General features: G+C 38.8%; 1 protein-coding gene across 1 annotated transcript in view; it reads right to left on the bottom strand.

Moving 5' to 3' along the window:
- Positions 1-4619: 4619 nt before the first annotated feature.
- Positions 4620-22299, bottom strand: part of LOC118818549 (von Willebrand factor A domain-containing protein 5A-like) — a 28047-nt gene continuing 10367 nt past the window's right edge. The window contains exons 13-16 of the mRNA XM_036585794.1: positions 20579-20802; positions 6367-6515; positions 5403-5526; positions 4620-4826 (exon numbers count right to left, since the gene is read on the bottom strand). Of these exons, the coding sequence (XP_036441687.1) occupies positions 4729-4826; positions 5403-5526; positions 6367-6515; positions 20579-20802 (595 nt within the window). The 3' untranslated portion in view covers positions 4620-4728. The remainder of the gene's footprint in view (positions 4827-5402; positions 5527-6366; positions 6516-20578; positions 20803-22299) is intronic.

Here is a 22299-nt window from a genome sequence, read left to right as displayed (position 1 = left end):
AACAGCGATTACATAATTACATTTGTGTTGTTACACTTGTGTTATTACATGAGAGAGAATAGGCTGTTACAACTAATAAAATATGCTTGGGTAATTACATGAGGCAAAACTGAAGTTAATACACATGTGTAACTACATAAGGTGAACTTCTGTAATCCATCTGTAACAGTGACTAAATCATTAGTAGTTACGTTGTTGTTGCACATGTTGTTCACATGTAACTACACAGTTATTAGAGACACTTAATATAAAGTGGGACCTGAAACAGTTCAATTATTTGTTGTAAGTCCTTACAGATCCAAACTGCTCTGAGCAATCCAACAATACAAGAAGCCTCTTGCATCTTTTGTACAGTGATAGGAAACATGGTAGCTCTCAGAGAGCTCAGATTCTATGCACTAATATACACAGATCAGGCATAACATTATGACCACCTCCTTGTTTCTACGCTCATTGTCCATTTTATCAGCTCCACTTACTATATAGGTGCACTTTGTAGTTCTACAGTTACAGACTGTAGTCCATCTGTTTCTCTGCATACTTTGTTAGCCCCCTTTTACCCTGTTCTTCAGTGGTCAGGACCCCCATGGACCCTCACAGAGCAGGTACTATTTGGGTTGTGGATCATTCTCAGCACTGCAGTGACACTGATGTGGTGGTGGTGTTAGTGTGTGCTGCGCTGGTCTGAGTGGATCAGACACAGCAGTGCTGCTGGAGTTTTTAAACACCTCAGTGTCACTGCTGGACTGAGAATAGTCCACCAACCAAAAATATCCAGCCAACGGTGTCCTGTGGGCAGCGTCCTGTGACCACTGACGAAGGACTAGAGGATGACCAACACAAACTGTGCAGCAGCAGATGAGCTATCGTCTCTGACTTTACATCTACAAGGTGGACTGACAAGATAGGAGTGTCTAATAGAGTGGACAGTGAGTGGACACAGTGTTTAAAAACTCCAGAAGTGCTGAGAATGATCCACCACCCAAACTGTACCTGCTCTGTGAGGGTCCATGGGGGTCCTGACCACTGAAGAACAGGGTAAAAGGGGGCTAACAAAGTATCCAGAGAAACAGATGGACTACAGTCTGTAACTGTAGAACTACAAAGTGCACCTATATAGTAAGTGGAGCTGATAAAATGGACAATGAGCATAGAAACAAGGCGGTGGTCATAATGTTATGCCTGATCGGTGCACATTGAAAACTTAATAATATAAAATACTTATATTTAATCATTCTGTATAAAAATAGGTACTAAATTGGCCCTAGGTATGAGTGTGTGTGGGATTGTATATGTCTGTCTGTCTGCCCTGTGATGGACCGGCGGCCTGTCCAGGGTGTTTCCTGCCTTCTGACCAGTGGCCGCTGGGATGGGCTCCACACCCGCTGCGACCCAGAAGGATAAGCGGTTAAGAAAATGTGGAAAGACACTTTATACAAACACTGCAGCCACAAGAGCACTATGAGCACCACACTTTCCCAACTTCAAATGGTTGAAGTTGTGTGAATGTTCTGAAGTAGGAAGCTCTCAGTCTGTGAAGCTGTCATGAACACAGCTACAGCACTCACTGTGCACTTAAACCTGCATTACAATACATGCTGAGCGCAAGCGGAGCAACAGGAAACGCGTGCGAGTGAAGAACAGTACGTGCTGCATTGTGTATAAAAACCACAGTGACAACAGAAACTCAGCTTTCTTTCTCATTACACCAACATTATCCCATTGTTAGTGCACACTTTGCAGTGTGGTTGGCTGGGAGGTCTCTAACCGCATTCTCTTTTAGTATCATTCCACTTTATGCACCTGTAACCTAGCAACAGTTGCTGGTCTATACAAAACAAGTACCAAGCACTGTAACAAATGACCCTGCTAAAAATAATAATAAAAAACAGCACAGACCAGCATGCGTATCACACTGGTCTAAGCTGGTTTAAGCTGGTTTATGCTTGTCTGATACTGGTTTAGCTGGTCACCCACTAAGTTATGCGGGTTGACCAGCATACCAGCATCCAAAACACAACATGTGTGATCAGCCTTATAACTGTCGTGTCACTGGTGTTACAGCGTAACAAAAAATCTCTTATTTTGATATAAAAGTCACACTGATGACATCACTTGACTTCCTTTTACCTGTTTTCTGAGGATCTATGAAGAAAAGCACGTGGTGAGTCCACTGTGTCTTTCAGTTATCAGAGATTTTCTCATTTAGCTCATGATTTCATATGAAGCTTTTAGCTGAAGTCACTGGTGTGACCTACTTTGTTCTTAGATAATTGTAAGAAATAGAATACAAATTGATTAATTTACATATTTTAGTGGATTTTCCATGATTGACAACATGGGGTTTGATGCTCTGTAGCAGCCAGTTTGTCCCATTTCATCCCTCGCCCCTACCACTTAGCCCTCTGTTTTGCGCGTTCATGTCTAGGGGTAGGGTGTCCCAATTCTTGTTGAGATAGAGGGGTGGCTGTCCGAGGAGGTTTTTCAGAGACTCCAAACAGAGTGTTATGAGAAAAAAAGAAAAACCGGCAAGACGGCTGAACAAGAGACCAAAAAAACCCGCAAATGTGAGAATTTTCTCTGTTAAAAAATTACGATAATCACTGTTTTATCTTAGTTTAATGTCGTTTCAGTGTATTATGGTCGTTTTCTTCATAACAAGCATAAAAAAAATCTGAGCTGAAAATACTGAGCTAAAATCCAGCCTCTTTATCGGATTTCTAGGTCGGAGTATGGTGTTTACCCGACCATTTGAATAATCTGAATACTGCAGAAATCCGATTATGAACGGATTATTGAGTGCATGTATACGCACTCATGGTCATGTTGGTTAACCAACATACCACCATCCAAAACACAACATATGCTGGTTTTGCTGTTGATCGTCCTAACTTTCACTGCTGCCGATCAGCATCTAAAACACAACATACGCTGTTTTGCTGGCCACCCACTCTTGCTGGCCTATGCTGGTTTTTCTAGTAGGGTGGAGATTGATTTGACTGGCAGCTGCCACCACCTCTGTCCTAGGCTGATGTTCTGAATTGTCCTACCTTGTTAAAATGTCCCACCGTAGCACATGTTTATAGGTAGATGCCAACATAAACCTGCAACACAGTCCATTTTGTTGGCCTAAATCACTGAATGGGAAAATAGCAGCAATGCAATGTAAAGGCAGGATAGTTTGATAGCCTAAGTCTTCTTATCAGGGGGTAAATAGTAACCTGTACAACAGACTTGAAGTAGGGCTGAATTAGCATAATGAACATTTGAAGCACCAAGTAACTACGTTATAGTAATGACAGATCCATGTGTGGTAGGACCACTTATTGGGTAAGACAAATGATCAGCCTTATAACTTCCTTTACTGCTTACCAGCTGTCAAAACACAAGCTATGCTGGTTTTTCTAGTAGGGAAGCAGGGATGTGCAATAGTTACTCTATTGTAGGTTTTCCAAAAAATGCACAAAACTGTCTAAATATTACAACATAGGTTTTCACACTTGGATATGATGGATAAGCTTTACCGATTAAAGAAATGTGAACAAACAGTGATGGAAGCAGATTTTTAGTAACAATGTTGCCATTTAACACTATATCACAGACTAGTCTATGAAGATGCAGCATCTGTCAGTAGAAAATACTTTACTGACCTGCAACAGCAGCAACATTAAATTACAGGGTGATTCAAAAAGATTCATCCGATTTCAATGTGCCATATTTTTACAACCGTGAGACGTCTAGGAACCAATCACAATCCAATTGAAAGAGGGGGTCATAGAGTTTCTGACTGTCAGTGGAAGATGGCTCCCTTCAGTCTGTGAGGAGATGCGACCCCTGAGCAGAAAGCGTTCTGCATCCTCCACTACAATAAGAGTGAATCCGTCATAACTGTGCAGCGTGATTTTCGTGGGCAGTGAACTTTCAACAGCTCAGAGCGTTCGTCGTTGGTTCTACAACACTGGATGATCTCCGAAATCGCACTGAAAGAGCCGTGAGTGCAGCGACACCCGACATGCTCAATCCAGTATGGGATGAATTTGACTATGGCGTTGATGTTGTCTGTACAGCTGGAGGAGGTTCATGAGCACTTTGCTGCTGTGGGAACAAAACCCCGTATCTCAAAAATGGTAACTTTACAGGAGAAGGAAAAAACCTACTTTACTTTTAATGTAAGTCAATGGAACCAGACTTTTTTTACAAGTCATTTTGGGCCATTTTATATGGTCCAATCATCATGAAATTTATAAATAATGTAAAGAGCAATAAGTATTTTTAGATTTATGTCAAAACCTGAAAAATGACAAAAATGGAGATATGAGGTTTTCTTCTGACAGCAGCGACTTGTAAAATTACATAATAAACTTTATGCTCATTTAAACCATTTACAGTTTACTGCATTGTTCTGTAATGATTTACAAGTGAAATCAATCATTTTGAAATCAGATGAATATTTTTGAATCACGCTGTATAGCTGAATAAAGATTACAAAAAGTAGACAAAATGCAAGACAGTACATTGTGTAAAATTGGCTTTGGCAGGCTTTCATAGGTTCACACGAAGAACAATGCTGCAATATGGAGATTACATCAAAGACACTTGCAGCTCTTTTCATTCAAACAACTTGTGGTCAAAAATGTGTGAAACACAGCAGCACTAGTTCCAGCAAGAATCGACGTGAGTGTGATGTGGAGTCTGAATGGTGAGGTGAGTGTTGTGGACAGATGTAGGTCAGACTGCAGGAGACACTCCAAGACCAAGAATCTCCTCCTTCACCTGACACCCCAGCAGAGCATTTGCAGCCTGAATGCATTCAGACAGGTTCTCCACTAAAACACATTAAACACGAATCACAACCATTACTATGAGCTTCAGTTTATCAGCTGCAGCTACCATATAGACGCACTTTCTAGATGTAGGGCTGTGGTCAAGACCACCTTTGTTGAGTCCAAGACAATCCAAGACCATGACTAGTCAAGGTCGAGTCAAGAGCCCAAAGTGGGCCGAGAGCTGGTTAAGATTGAGCCCGAATGAAAATGAAACCAAGTCAAGACCAAAAACCAAAAAGATCTTGAAGACCAAGCTTAAATGTATCTTTATCTCTATGTAGTACAAAATAATGGAAGAATTTTCTTTCCGCAAAGCAAATCTATATCTACAAAACTCTATCGATGTATAACTCATCATCTATACTAGGAACTCAGTATCACTGCTGGCTGGAGTCCGCTAACCAAAAATATCCAGCCAATAGACGTCCTATGTTTAGAAATTGGAGGCCTAGCCTGATGAAACTGGTCCAAGGATGATATGTCTCTATACATCTACAAAGTTGCTTCTCAAGTTTGGATTCTAACAGGAATAATGACTAAAATATTCTATAGTATGTTTGATGATGTTTTTCTGACCTTTCTGAGAACAGATCCAGGATGCGGCTTTCATGGCGATGAACTTCCACTCTTCCTGTTCAGCAGGCTTTAAGCCATGAAGCCAGATCAGAGCAAGAAGAGTGGCCCACACTGCACTGTCCACCTGCACACCACCATCAAAAACACATATTTATCATTTCAACTCATCAGCCATGATCACTAAACAAGACAAGCACAAATATCACATGACAAGTGAAATCACACACAAAGACTATGTATTCATAACTCAATGTGACATTAGCCACGTTTACATGCAGCCTAATAATCCATTAATAATCCGACTAATAGCTCAATTGGAATAGAATGTCCATGTATACACTTCAATCTGAATACTCTAGTCCGATTGAGGCCATTTGGAATACAGTTTCTATCCGATTGATCGAGGTGGGTAATCCTGTAAATAATCTGTTAAATAGAAGAATAATATCTTTGTAAACGCCTGTATCTGATTACATTCCCTATCATAAAGATAAAGTATGTTCTGTGTCGCGTCATAGTGAAAGTTTATACCGTTCAACATGGCGGAGCAGAAACTGGAGAGCAGCCGAAGTTTATGCTCTGATCTTCAAAAGACAGCGGTGGGACAGACGTCCATCTTATGTGTCTCAGAACACGACGTCTTCCTCTCGGCCTTCTTTAATAAGGACATGTGAAGGACGTTTTCCTCAGTCTGACATCATTTTAAAGTGATTAAAAACACAAATGCTGCTCATTGCTGCTCGTGATGTTCGCTGTTATGGTAACGTTTACTCTAAGTGGTTCTCTATGCATGCGTGTCATTTTGGATCGGATTACTTGTAGTGAGCATGTAAACAGAGATTTTCATCAGAGTGTTGAGCAGAGTGAGCAAATAAACACCTCAGTCTTAATCTGTAATCAGAATGTATTCAATCAGATTGGCAAAAATTTTTGCATGTAAACACAAACATTGTCTCCGACAGACCTGTGCAGGCATCTGCTCAGTCACTTCCTCATCTGTCTTGCCAAACACTTCAAGAAGTTTACTTTCCATATCCCAGTTTCCTGCAGCTTTCTGAAGTGAGACAAGCTCCAAGTAGGGATCCTTCTGGGCAGGGCTTGAGGCAGATCCACCTATTAAATACATTCATGCAATGATCTGTAGAGATGTATGAAAAAAAATCATAATAATATTTCCTACAAACAACTCAATATATAAAACAAAACAAAATCTGTAAAAAACTTGTTGAACAAAACCGCCGCTAAAACTATCAGTCGCAAATGCACCCAATACTGCTGTGAGCAATGCTACTCTTAGTAATGTAGGCCTGTGATATGCATTAAGAACTTTGTTAGTCATAAGAGCCAACATTACGGGGAAACTTCACGCATCCTTGGAGAATTTTTTCCCACTCTTATTATTCTCATCACTGTGCAAGTGATAACATGACAGAGGGTTAGGAACACAATCCACTAGACTGAGTGCACTTCAACCTTTCCCTCAAAATGAAACAAACAGGCACTAAAAATGCATTTTAACAGATAAATAACCATAAATATTATTGTAAAATTAATAATACTTAGCTGTCTTTCTATTTATATTGATTTTGAGTACTGAAAACAGCTGATTGTAAACATGCAACTCAATTTGAAATTAAACATCAAGCCCGTCTTGCTGCGTATCAGTTTTAGCGCTCAGCATGAATCTAAGAGGACAGAAAATCAATAAAAATATGGCCGCCTTATGCTGATTGTTTTTTTTATTCAATTATAAGCAATAACATGAACCACCATCAAAACTCTAGATTTCTGAAAAAGCATCCAAGGTGATTTATTGAAAGCAAAAATGTACAAAATTTTGCAGGCGCAAGATATCAAAATTCTGATAGCATTTATATGTCAAATAATGGCATTTTTGAGTAGCCCAGGGTCTTTATAATTGTATATTATAATGCATAATTATAATACTTTATTAACTGTATTTTTGACTAAAATACCAAAAAATCATGCATATATCCAGGTTAGACTGGCTAAATTTACTCCAAGTGTTGACCCAACACACGATAGGTGTAAATCAGATCTCGCCACTCTCTCACACGTTTATGCTCAAAATTAACCATGTTTTGGCATCAATACTTGTTTTTCTCTCAGATGTTGATGTTGCATACAGTTTCCCCGTGATGTTGGCTCTTATGACTAACAAAGTTCTTAAATTCTTAATTATTACTACTGATTTTATTATTGTTTATTTACTGTGAAATAGACATATTAATTGAAATTATTTGATATTTATTTGTTTATTTGTTTATTTATTTATTTTACTTTCTTTCTTCTGCCCTGTATCATCTTAAACAATAAAAATGACCTTAATTTAAAAAAAAAAAAAGTAAATAGGATGCAAGATGCAGGTACCGGTAATAAGTTATCAATCAATTCAGTTGGTGGGAGTGGTCTGTGCTCTTGAGAACGCTGATCTAAGCGTTTGGAGGCTAGGTGGAGGCAAATCACAGCAATCGAATGACCCGAATGACCTGAAGAGAAGAAAAGGAAGAAAAAAGGCTGGTGACCACTGACCAATTATTATCAGAGTTTACACAGCCAAAAATAAACATGCATCACTAATGAAAGATAGTTGACACTTTTTGTGTTGTGTTTTTCTCAGGTTTTTTCTTTTTTTAGTTGGATGTTTCAGTGTTGTATTGCATGGCAATTATTAAGTGTAAGTGTGTGTGTTTAACTTACCCTATGAACATCAAATCCATATCATATTGTGAAGAAAAAGAAGACTTAGTTAGAGAAAGTATGATACACATTAGCTTTCATAAACATAAAGCCATAAACAAAAGTTTTAGTTTTGTCTTAACTTAATTTCATAAATAAATTTACACAATTAACAACAGAAAAAACGTACTTGCGCATCTGTAATCAAAATCGTCAAATGATCTGTCACTCTCTAAAAGTAATGCGCACAATAGAAATTCATAATCATAGTGGAAACACTTTGGCACATATTAGATAATCTTGCATGGGAATTAAGGCTGTGTTCACACAGCAGGTAAAAATGGCCCAAATCTGATCTTTTTCTCCATGTGTGACACAGATGTGTGTCTGTGTGTCAGTGTGAACTGATAAACACACTGAATCTGACATTTTCAACTTCGATTTGAGATGCTTTCATATGTGGTACTGAAATCCGATACGAATCTGATCTGCAGCAGTGTGACTCAGTCTGAACAGCCAGATCGGAATTCATGCGACTTTTACGTCAAATCCTGTTTGCCATAATTTTGAGCTGCTGAGATTCATAAACACTTGGGGTGATGTTTCTGTACAAAAAAAAAAAGAAAAATAGAAAAGACTCATCCAAAACCCTCCGTTTTGAAGAGAAAAGAACAGTTAAAAGTCTGAAAGCAAAGTTCAAAGATTCCGAGGACATGAACCAAAGAAGTGACCGCACCCGGTTTACGGCGAGCTCGAACACATTCTGGGTGATGAGCCCACCTGTCAGTCAGTGAAGGTTCTTGATGCTGGTGAAGATGAAGCTGATCCTCCGGGAGCGACTGGCGTTCGTTGGTAGTCACAATTGTTTACCTGAAGCAACGTGACGCATTGTTCTTTTGTGCATGCGGGCCAGTTTAGGAGCTGATCTGTTCAGACTGATGTCGCATACAGATCACATTTAAAAGAACAGCCAAACAAAAAAATCTGAAACTCAGATTTGGGCCACTTTTACCTGCTGTGTGAAAGTAGCTTTAGAGACATGTAAGTGGCAAAAACGCACTCAAAGTCTCCTCCGAATGTACTGGAACGGCAAGGCCGATTTTGCTATACATGAAGCCATTTGGGTTTAAGATCACAAGATTCCACATTTTTCCCCCGATAAGTCCGTTGTTTCGTTGCCAGTGTGGATTTCTCTGTTAAATAACTTCTGAATTCATTCTGCTGCTACAGGCATACGTTACATTACCAATAAAGATTAATATATTGGCTTGTATGTTTTGGATCATAATCAGATTCTTCCTTTCTCCACACTTACCATCATTTTGGTAGATGTCTCATAAATTCAGAATAAAATGCCAATAAAATTCCGTTACAGAACTTGTGGCTTATATCTGAATTTCTCTTCACACTCTAGCCAGTTGCACCAGCTGAACCTAAGTTTGATCGTAGCCTAGTTTGAATGTGAACTGCCACTATGTTCAAGTTTATGAACTACTAGAATTTAACTGGTTGCACCAAGTAACATAGCTTCAACATAGCTTTAAGCTATAACTTAAAATTTACACATACCCTACAGTCGGTGTGAGTTCTGCCGTGAAAAATCTGTCAAAAAGTGCTACTTTGTGTCTGGCACAGAGATATTTTGCTACAGGGTTGCTCCAAAACCTGATGGGCGAAACTATTCAAGTGCACAAGTCAACTGCTACAATAAGAGCAGCTCCATCAGTGCTCAGGTTGTGTGTGACGCTGACCTTATTACCTTATTACTGATGGGCTGCAGAGTGAAAGCGTCATTCTGTGCAACAGTGTTTTGATCTACAATCACTTTGCGCACTACTAGTTAAGATGTACTGTACGTGTCTGTGGTGCAACTGAAATTCTATGTGACGCTAGTTTCAAGCTAACCACTCTCAACCAGAGAGCTTGTGGAGAGGAGAGTTTCCACTCTGTAATGTTTTCCAGGTTTCTCAAACGCTAGAGGGCGCTCCTGAGCGAGTCCAAAATGAATGAGTTAAGATGGAGCATTTGAACAAAATCATAGTTTATGAATGCTTAAATGCTTTTAATGTAAAAGAATGAAATTTCCTCAACACGTAATAGCATAATATATTTTTAAGAGTTTTTGAACTCAAGTTGACGTCAGTGAGTGCAAACAGCCAATGAGCTGCTCCGCTCACCAACCAACTAGCGCTCACTAGCAGTGATGTTAGCATCCTGCTGCCCAAAATCTGTTTGCTATATGAAAAAGAAAACATGCAGGTGAGATTTCTTTGCTTTTGCAGTGAAACACATTGTTCTACTTTCTAAAATTAAAGAGAAGTTCTGGACGAGCGATTAAAAACTATTTTAACGTTTAGCTCCATTTACTCCCATTCATTCAGGACTCCCTCGCTGGCTCCTTCTGGTGTTTCATGTTTTTGATATGATGGGGGAAATAGGAAGTGGCCAGGCTCCTCATAAACCGGCTCTACTCAACATAAGGTTTAGGATGGACTTTACACCCCAACTTATGGTTGAACGTACGTTCAGCTGGTGCAACTGGCTGCAGATTCTTATGAGTGGTCTGCACCTTGTAGTCTGGCCTCAATATTTCTTCTATAAGCTGTTACTGTTCTCCTTGGCTGACCTGTTTGATGGTTGTTAATACATCAGTGGTTTCTTTCTTTTTAAAGACTTTCCAAATTATTGTATTGGCTCTGCCCAATGCTTGAACAATGGCTCTGTTGAATTTCTCACCTTTCTCAGCTTCAAAATACCTTGCTTTTCTCCCATACACAGCTCTCTGGTCTTGATGTGAGTTTATTTTTTTATTTTACCAATGAATGCAGTCTTCACAGGCAAAACCCAGAGATCAGGATAAGTGTAGACATTTAGAGTTTTTCACTGTTTAAACAATGAATTTAACAGGGCACACCTGGGCAACAAGAACCGTGTCAGTTATGCGTGCCAATAATTTTGCTCAAACAAAAGGTACCAAGTTGTTCAACACATCTAGATGAAAATTTCAGGATATAAAAGCTGAAATTCTGATCTGATGTCCCATATTTATCTTTTGATCTCAAACCCAAATGTCTTTGGTGTATTACAAAAACAAAATAATTGGCATTGCTGTTCCAATACATTCAGATGAGACTGTAAATATAAAATAAAATACCATCAGGAGATCTAAATAAAACCACAAAAACAAATGCAGATAATACATTTAATAAAAAAAAATCATTTCATTAACTCAGCAATGCAACTTAGCGCAAAGTGGCTCCACCCTAATGACTGACAGAAGGTAGACTGTGAAAATCAAAGTGCCCAGAAAATAATTATCTAGAATTTTGTCAAGAAAAAGCAAGGTCAGTTAGAGATAGTAAGATACACCTAAGTGCCTGCTTAAGCTTGTACTTTGGGAACAAAACAAACATAAAGCCAGAAAAAGTTTTTATTTTCATAATTAATTTATATTTCATGTCATAAAACATTTTTTTTATTTTCATAAATAAATTAAACATCCAACAGTAGTAATCAACCCTACCTGAAAAAGCCTGGCTGAGAACTAAAAGAAAGCAGAGTAGAGACATTCAGAAACATATCATCAAAGCTGCTTACTGTGACATCTAATGGCAAAATGACAAATTCAATTGACATTTTGGTAAAAAAAAACCAGTATATATATACACAGTACTGTGCGAAAGTCTTAGATACCTAAGTATATTATTTAAAACACAATCCTGTTCGTGATAGTCAACTTTTGGGGCAGTCGTGGGCTGGAGGTTAGGGAACCAGCCTTGTGACTGGAAGGTTGCAGTTTCAATCCCCTGAGCCGACAGTAACGTGACTGAGGTGCCCTTGAGCAAGACACCTAACCCCCAACTGCTCCCCAGGCGCTGTGGATGGGGCTGCCCACCGCTCTGGGCAAGGGTGCTCACTGCCCCCTAGTGTGTGTGTTCACTAGTGTGTATGTGGTGTTTCACTGCACAGATGGGTTAAATGCGAGGTGAAATTTCCCGGTTGTGGGACTAATAAGGGTCACTGAACTAATATGTCATTAGCATAGTTGGAAACAACGTAAATAGAGTCAAAGTAAGTACTGTAAGAAAAGTAGTTGATATCTTGTGAGCTAGTCTGAAGAACAAAGAACAAAGTTTGGCTCCAGCCTCATGTAAAGCACTATGTAAGGTTTTGTTTCGTGAAAATTAAAATAAGTACTATTACTGAGTCACGAGAAAATAATAAATAATTACAATAAAGATATACTATATTAGTAGATAATTCACACACATGATCAAGTTTTTATTTGAATACTCCTTCAATGTGTTTGCAAACACCAGATTCATCAGGGAAGGGGTCAGAAGCACATCCTGCATGTTGCGTCCAGTTACACATTTCGACCAGAGAGGTCTCCATATCCCCAAATCTTACATAGTGGAGCTTTAATATAAGATAGGATTCAAAGAATGTTACAGGAAGAGGTTTGGAACTGGTTAAATAAACACAATGACATAAAAAATGTCTGCATACTAATTAATGTTATTTGTGTTTATTGTAATATGAGTGTTTCTCTGAGCAAATAGATGCTGACTAAATAATCAGCATTCAATATGTAATTTTCTCACATGCCTTAAAACTTTTGCACAGTACTATCCAATTAAAGCTCACAATGAGATCCACCTAATGCCACAAAAACAATGAGTGTGTTTACATGCGCTCAATAATCCGATAACTGCAGAAAATCAGATTTTGTCAGTAATCCGATCAACATGTTTACATGCACTTGAGTAATCAGATAATGGGAAACTCTGGGTCCACATGAGACAGACAGTAATCAGATTTCTGCTTTGCAACCAGCCAATAAACTCACAGAAGAAGACGCGACGTAACCGTAACGGAAAACTCAAACTTCATACTGTGGCTTCTTAAAAACATCACACCACTTTACCTGGAAATATGAACATACATCATCGAGAAGATGAAGAATATTTAACTCCTTCATTTCGTGTTTGGTTTCAGTGCCGCTCCAACAGTGTTTTGCTGCACCTCACGACATCCATCGTCTGATCTCGCGCACACAAGAGAAATCCGAGTATGAGTTGCTGATTAGCTCTGATCACTGAGCTAAAATCCAGCCTCTTTATCAGATTTCTTAATCTGATTTCTAGACCAGAGTATGATGTTTACATGATCATTTGAATAATCGGGTAACTGCAGAAATCCGATCATGTTCGGATTATTGAGTGCATGTATACACATTCAATGTTTTTTTAAACAAATCAAAGCCAAAGTGCTTTTTTTGGTTGTGGGGGTTTATATTTTCAGTCACAAACAAAAGTGCTTGCACAATATCATATAATCTGACCTGCAGAAGTCTATGTTTTTTTTTGTTTTGTTTTGTTTTTTTTACAGTGTCAACATTTTCCCTCCGTTTTATTAACCTACATGTGTTCAACTGTGTAGATTGGTGGTTGTGAGTGTGTGTTTGTGGTCTGTGAGCCACTTTGAGAACTCAGTTAATGAAATCTGCTCAAATAGCAAGACAACCGACCAAAACGTGTGATGTCAGAAAGCCATCTGATTGTCTGACCACTCAATCAGAGATCTTTTGGGCAGTTAATCGAACATTTCTTCGCACCCCCCATACACTGCATGACAACCAATGAGGCTGAAATTTATTCCGATCCTGAAATAAAGTTGGCTGCAACCAAGTCGGGCTTAAAAACAGGCTAAAATTACACGCGTATGCATGGCTTTACCCCACATGAGGTGGCAGCTCTCAGTGTTCACATACAACCATGAACAAATGTTGCCTTTTTTCTTCTGTTTTGTTACTGTGTTCACCTGTGTAGAGCAGTGGCTGTGAGTGTGTGTTTGTGGTTTGTGAGCCACTTTGAGAAATCGGTTTGGGAAATCTGCTCAAACTGCAAAACAACTTACCAAAGTTTGTGATGTCAGAAATCTATCTGTTTGTCCAACTGCTCAATTGGAGCTCATTTGAGATATAACGTTTCTTTGAAAGATATCAATTTGAAATCATGCGTAGGAAAACAATATAACAAAGACGAAATAACACAAATAACTGAAAAATAACACACACAGTTCCTCTGCCAGAAAGGCTTGATATGTATTAAACTTATAATTAATCATTTTTATTTATAATAATAATCATATAAAAAATCTCCACAACTCACATGGCATTCGACTCTCATCACCCCGACTGTTGTATCCCATCCTAAGAAGGAAAGAAGGAGGACAGTTAGGCTGTTGACCCCTATCTGATAAGTACTGAGACACACAGTGTGCACTGCCAAAATAAACAAGCATCACAAATGAAAGACGCCTGGCACTTTGTCTAATGTATGCACCTTCTTTTTACATGAACTTGTTTCCAGGCGTCTATGTTGCTCCTCAGGGAGTCTCAGAGAGAAGTGGGCCGGGGAGGCAAGGCCCAAGTCGCTGCTGTCGGGAGAAAACCTTGTATCTCCACTTTTGACGTTTTTCAGTTTTTGTCCTTTACATTGTGTGTAAATTTCATGATGAATGGACCAAAAGAAATGACCCAAAATGACTTGGAAAAAAGTCTGGTTCCACTGACTTACATTAAAGGTAAAGTAGGTTTTGGCCTTCTCCTGTAAAGTTACCATTATGATGATACGAGGTTTTCTTCCGACAACAGCGAAGTACAACACTTCCAGCTTCCTTTCCAAAGAAGTACATATTCCTCTCTTGCACTGTGATGCATAGATCTTTTAGTACTGTGCTGAACTATGGCTCCTTCCGCTTATGAAGTTTAAGTGTAGGTTTTAGACTTACCTAATGCTCCTACAGGCCATTCGATATCCTAGAGGGACACAGTTAGAGAGTTAGTTATAGAAAATGAGAAATACTTGAAGTGCTACAGCTGATTCTATAAACCTTGTTGTTTTGGAACAGAAACAAAAACATACACCAATAATGTCTTATGTCACCTTAGCTAAATGAGTATAAGCAAATTACATAGACAATTTAATATCAATTTTATCTTTGGTGTACTACATGATCATTCAGAACCAGAAAACCATTTATTTGTGGATAAATAATTAATGTCATAATCAATAACATCAATGCCAACAAAAACAGAAAATATTTATGAACATAAAATGGCAGCTAAGACCTTAAATGTGAATCAGAATTTGTAGACTTGAATTTTCATGATTTTTTCCCATTGTTTATCATTTAGATCATTATTCCTTTAGTTGAGTAGTAAGTATAAACAGGCAAACGCTTGAGGTTCAGAGAGGCAATCCTGGCAAACTTATGAGTCTTAAAGCTTCAAATAATTCAGGCTACTGCAGAACTGCTGAGACTGCTGAGCATCTCATATCCTGTCATGTTCGTTAAGTTTTGTCCAGATGTTTTTTTCCTCATCAGTTTTTGTCACATTTCCTCCGTTGCTGAAGACAGGGTTCGTGCGCTTTTTTAACAGTGGAATTCTATGACTTTTCCATGACATGGCAAATATTTAGCAAAGTGCTGGGCGACACATCATATATACTGTGTACTGGCATACCATTTCCTGTTTTAGTGATATTTTTAGTGAATTTTGTGCACTTTACTCATGGTATGCAGTCCTTGATGGTTTACATTTAACTCATTTGCTTCAAAACCATAAAAATAAGGAAACTAAGAGAGCACGAGTTCATTAACTTTACTAATGTTAAACTTCAGTATAACCTGATAGCATGATACTGTGATATGTTTGAAAATATCATGACATTGAATTTTATCAGTAACTGCCCAGCACTAATTTAACACACAGACAGGGAAAAAAGACCTATAATAGTAATAACAATTCTAAATATTAATTTAATATTTAAATGTTGTTAACTGGGCGGCATGGTGGCGCAGTGGGTAGCGCTGTTGCCTCACAGCAAGAATGCCTGGGTTCGATTCCCGGCTGGGCGACCAGCGTAATTTCTGTGTGGAGTTTGCATGTTCTCCCCGTGTCTGCGTGGGTTTCCTCCCACAGTCCAAAAACATGCAGTCAGGCTGATTGGACACGCTAAATTGCCCCTAGGTGTGACTGTGTATGTCTGCCCTGCGATGGACTGGCGACCTGTTCAGGGTCTATCCTGCTTTCTGCCCAATGACAGCTGGGATAGGCTCCAGCACCCCACCGTGACCCAGAAGGATAAGCGGTTTAGATGATGGATGGATGGATGTTGTTAACTATTAAGTATATAAACGTAATGACTGCAAGTGAAACTGAAATCTGACCCATGTACGGATAACTGCACCAGGTTTAAGACTCTGACCTCAGAGAACGGATTTGTCATTTTTCTCAATAAATGAATCTTCCATAATTTCAGAACCTATAGATTTTGCTCTGACTCCTCCATCACCCCAAAGTCTCACATACAAACATATCCATTGGTGTCATTTGTAAAGAGAGGTTTAACGTCTTGTCATAACACATAAATGTTTAACCTCCTCCTATCCAGGAGGAGTTATAGAAGCATTCAGACCAGAACCAGGTTCTTTCCCTCCACCATCACCCTGCTGAACTCCACACCACTCCACTAATCTTGTAATATTGTATGTTGCATACAGTATTTATTTATTATTTATTATCCCTTGCATTTCCATACAACAGACTGTTCACTGTATATAGAATACAACACATAACTGCTTACTCTAACAGTACGTAACATACTGTATATATTGTATTTATAGTATTATGCATATATATACATGTATATGTCATTAACAGATATATTCATAGATATATTAGTAATTGTGTATGTCTGTTTTGCACTATTGCAACTATTTGCACTTCTGGTCGATGCTAACTGCATTTCGTTGCGTTGTTCTTGTACTGAGCAAAGACAATAAAGAGAGCTCCATCAAAAAGGCTGCTGAATGCCAACCAGTGGAAACATTCCCTCAGTGGGACCTATACCATATACAACCCCATTTCCAAAAAAGTTGGGACACTATACAAAATGTAAATAAAAACAAAATGCAATGATGTGCAAATCATTTAAACCCTTTAAATAGTAGAAAGACAACAAATCAAAACTGAAAAATTGTATTGTTTTTTGAAAAATATTTGCCCACTAACGTTTGATGCCAGCAACACAAAAAAGTTGAGGCAGGCCAACAAAAGGCTGGTAAAGTTGTGTAATGCTAAAAAAACACCTGGTGGTTGATTGGAAACAGGTCAGTAACATGATTGAGTATAAAAGAGCATCTCAGAGAGGCTGAGTCTTTCAGAAGTAAAGATGAGGAGCGGTTCACCACTCTGTGAAAGACCGCACCATCAAATAGTGCAACAATTCAAGAATAACGTTTCTCAACGTAAAATAGCAAAGAACCTTTGCTTCTCATCATCTACGGTACATAATATCATTAAAAGATTCAGAGAATCTGGAGAAATCTCTGTATGCAAGGGACAAGACCAAAAACCAGTATTTGCTGGCCGTGATCTTTGGGCCCTCAGGCGGCACTGCTTTAAAAACAGACATGATTCTGTAGTGGAAATCACTGCAGGGTCTCAGAAACACTTCTGAAAAACACTGTCTGTGAACACAGTTCATCACTGCATCCACAAATACTAATTAAAACTCTAAAACGCAAAGAAGAAATCATAAATAAACAGGATCCAGAAAGCCAGTATTCATGATGGTGTAGGGGGGCATTAGTGCACATGGTATGGGTGACGTGCACATCTGTGAAGGCACCATTAATGCTGAATGATATATACATGTTTTGCTAAACTGACCTGCCTGCAGTCCAGATCTGTCACCACTGATAACATTTGGCACATTATGAAATGAAAAATACAACAAATGTGACCCTGAACTGATGAGCAGCTGAAATCCTGTATCAAATAAGGACAGGAAAACATTTCACTTTCTAAACTACAGCAGTGTCTCCTCAGTTCCCAAATGCTTACAGAGTGTTGTTAAAAGAAGAGCTGATGAAACACAGTGGTAAACAGGCCCCCGTCCCAAACTTTTTGGAACATCTTGCTGGCTTCAAATTTAAAATGGTAATGGTAATAATTTTTCAAAAAACAATAAAATTTCTCAGTTTGAATATTTGATAAGTTGTCTTTGTATTCTGCACATTCTGCACAGCGTCCCAACTTTTTTGGAAATGGGGTTATACTTTCATCCCTAATTGCTCGTTAGCAGCTCAACACAGTCACAACATTTCACTCACAGAGAGCCAGCAATGCCCGAGTGAAGACAGAGCTATGCAGAGAAATATTTTATGACTATGTGAATCAAAAATCCAAGTTGAGATGAATTCCACTGGCAGAACAAAACCAGGCTTCTCTGGTGTTGTAGTGCTATAATATACCTTTTCTGCCCAAAGTTATGCTGTTGTCAACAAATCAATAGATCTGTTGTCATACATGGACATCACTGCCCTCCGGCATTATATATTTAAGACTGAATCGCTTTGTTACACTGACCCACTGTTTATTTGCTTTGACAGTTGCACAGCTGGCACACACCAAAGTAGTGGTTTTCATACTAGGTCACTCAGATCATGGACTTATAAAGTAATTGGTACTCTGTGGTATTCCATTCAATTAGAGGTCATCATGGGCTGCTCTTTGAGGGGCTTTGATCTTCATCCACTTTCACAAGGTTTTATAGGATCAATGTGGCATCATCCACAAACTTGATTGTCTCAGTTCTATGAGCCACTGATCAGCAATAGGCTATGCAGCCCTCTGGTGGTCAGAAGGCATAAAACATAACTCTCATTATGAAAGTAACTGTGACTCTCTGAATGCTGGAATATCACACAGATGCTGGATGATGTGACTGCAAGAATTTTCTGATAAGATCTGGGAGACCACCAAGACTGTCACCATCAGACAAACAGTACTTTAAATTTAAATCTTTGAAAAAGAAAGTCAAGCTCCACTCTTGCTTCAAATCTGTAAAAAATCCACCACTGTTTCTGAACATCTTTTTACTGTGAGAAGACTCAACTCTATGTGTCTGAAAGGATGTGCAGCGGTCAATAAACTGTAATTGAGGAAAGGAAAGTCGAGAAAAAAGGAAGAACATTTGCAAATCAAACAGGAGCTACAGGTGTTCTCAGAAGAATGCACTGTCCAGACTTCAACATCACTGAATGCATCACTGAGAACAATTCTCCGGAAAAGAATTGAAGCAGTAATTAAGATAAAGCGTGGACACATTAAATACTGAAAACTTACTGTAAAAATAGTGATAATATATTTATTTGTTAAAGCTTGTGGGTAATTTTCTGTCAGTATGTTTACTAGGGGTGGGAATCTCTGGGCACCTCACGATTCGATTACAATTCAGAAGGCTGCGATGCGATTATAAAACGATTATTGATGCATCTTTTTTTCTATACAGGATTTCTGTTTTCTCACTGTGTGAGGACTTGGTAGTTTTAAAGCAAAGTATTTGTAATGATCCATAATGCATTTACATCCAATATCTTTTATTAATAAAACAAATGGAAGTGATGTGGCAAGTGAACTAGAAGGCTCTCATTCACTGCCTTTGGAGCACAAGAGACGCTGCTGCCACTCATCTGTGATAAAATGCGGTGACATAAGATCCAGTGGTAATGGATGACCACGCAGCACGTTACAGCCGTCCTACCCATTTTCTTTTCTCACCTGGCTAGTAGTAAATGAAAAAGGAAAAGAGAAAGACAGACGGACATTTGGAGACGAACGGACTAATTCGCATTTATAAGCAACGTAGTTGGTTTCCTTGTACGTTAAATCTGCAACGAGAGACTGTTGAACACTAAAAAGTTGAGAAGAAGTCGCTTCTCTTTCGAATTTTCCCGTTCCACCTTAAATGGTGCCGCATTTACATTTGGCGCCTCAGTCATAATTTAAGGTGGAACAGGAAAGTTCAGCATGAAGCTAGCGAATGAGAAGCGACTATTCAACTTTTGAGAAAAAAGTTTTATGGTGGAGATGGGAGGAAAGCGGCTACAGCTAAAGCTTAAAGCAGGGTAGAGTAAGTCTGCGTTTTCGTTTATATCGTTTAGTCTATACAACATTATCACATACTGACACATACTGGGCATTAAATGTTTTGGCTGCCAAGGTGGTTTGATTTTTTAACAAAATGGCTCTTCTTAACAGTTGTGTTGTGGCTCCTGATCTAACCTGGCTTTAATGCAGAGGGAGCCGGTCGGATTTCTCACTCATCCAGTTGTGTTATAGTTATGTGCCGCCACAGACTGTCCGGACGCTGCACTTACCCACTTCCAAGTTCCACCCTTTGCGTTCTGTCAACATTACGTTAGAAATTAAATATTTAGAAAAACGATTTTTGTGAATCGATTCAGAATCATTTATGTCCGCATCGCGATGCATCTAAGAATCGAGTTTTTCCCGCACCCCTAAAGTTTACCTTTCCTTGATACTGAAAAATGAATTAAAATGAATGAAAGCCACTGTGGTACAATGACACACATAAATAATCACACAGAGCAATACTCACCTTTTAATTCACGTGCCACTGGCACCGTCCTTCTCATCAGTGGTCCTTTCACAGGCTGTCCGCTGCCCTTGTGGACAGCAAGGAAGGCAGTGAAAGTGCTGTTCACTCCCGCCTGCACACTGAGCTCCACCACCTTTTCTCTTAAGCTCTTGTCCTTCGTTTCCCTCTCCTCCGTTTCCAGAGATCGGATCAAGGATCGAGCGGCCAGCCTGTGAACTCCCAGCCTTCACAGAGTATCAACAATGACAAAGCCAGCTTTTATTTTACTTCCAGATTGCTGTAATTAGTTTTACCTGAGATAAAATAACTGCTGTTACACAAAAAAGTGAATTAAAGTACACAACAGGGACGAGGGAAGTTTTCAGGATTGTTTAACTGTAACTGCTAAAAACAGAAAAAGATCTGAACTTGCATAATTTGAACATAGCGAAGTCCTATGTTTGCTTTTTTCATAGTGGAGTTTGCATTTTTATGTTATATTTATACATTTTTCAGAACTTGCAGTAGAAGTGCACTGTTTAAGTTCATTACAGCAGGCGGAATCACTTTCCTCGATAACTGTTAGCTGTTTTGGAGGGAGCGTTGCTAAAACAAAGCAAAGGGGGGATGTGTGTGCAGAGCTTATGTCATTTCTACACCAAAAAGAAGTATAATACCGGTTTTTAAACAAAAAAAAATGTACATTCATTTATTTCAACGGTTATTTATCTTGGTGTGCATTCGAGTGTTGAATCTCGGTGTGACACAATCGGTTATCATGCCACAGATCCTCAATCTGACTTGACGGCACTTCACTCTTTTTTATTTAGTTAGTCAAGAAGAAAGAACAAGGAAATCAGGCTGTGCATCAGCAGTTTGATGTCAGTTATGTGTGTATAGCTGTTTCTCACCAGCTTATCTCACGTCATGCATGTCCTGTTTGGTGTAAATTATCAAAGAACCTCAAATGGAAAAAGGCAAATAGTTTTGTATGAAGTCTCTGTTTACCGTTTTTGTAATTTAATATACTTCAAGCACATATATATCCACTTCAAATATGTTTTTTGTCTTTGTACTTAGACATATGAAGAAAAAAGCATATACTCATAAGAATAATTAAAAAAAGGTTTAATAACTACATTTATAGCACAAAAAAAAAAATATATATATATATATATGTTCAGCCACCACAAATTAATTACATTACTACTTTGTTGATTTAAGTAATTTAAAGTGATTTAAATTTGCAGCACTGTGGTTCAGTTTTGGGCCATTCCTCTTGGCACACTGTCTTCAATTCATAATTCTCTGTTAGACCTGGATTTTTAAAATTCTCCATAAATTTTCAATGAAATTCAAGTCATGAGGTTGCCTAGGCCATGGAGGCAGCTTAACCAGTTTTGGCTGTACAATTGAGCTGCAGCCTTGATAAAGTATTAGTCTTCTCCCCTTTTCTTGGCCAACTGTCACATATGAGCCTGCCATACCTTCACTATGCCACAAGAGGTCCTCCCAGTGAGTATTCTAACCTCAGCACCATGACAACTTGTAAGTGAACGCACCTGTTCCTCATCCTGGTTTCTCTCCTCCCTATTTAAGGACTGTCAAACGTTTCGGTCTTTGCGTGGTCTCACCTGTGTTTGCTATATTATCATATATTTTATTTTTGTTTTAAGATTTACAGACTTTCTGGCAGTTCGGTGGTTATGTTTGAGCTATAAACTGGCAAAACCGATTAGATG

Source organism: Colossoma macropomum, unplaced genomic scaffold (genome assembly GCF_904425465.1).
Source record: "Colossoma macropomum unplaced genomic scaffold, Colossoma_macropomum, whole genome shotgun sequence".
NCBI classification, from domain to species: domain Eukaryota; kingdom Metazoa; phylum Chordata; class Actinopteri; order Characiformes; family Serrasalmidae; genus Colossoma; species Colossoma macropomum.
Note: the sequence above shows the minus strand (reverse complement) of the source record. Positions and strands in the feature narration are given on the sequence as shown.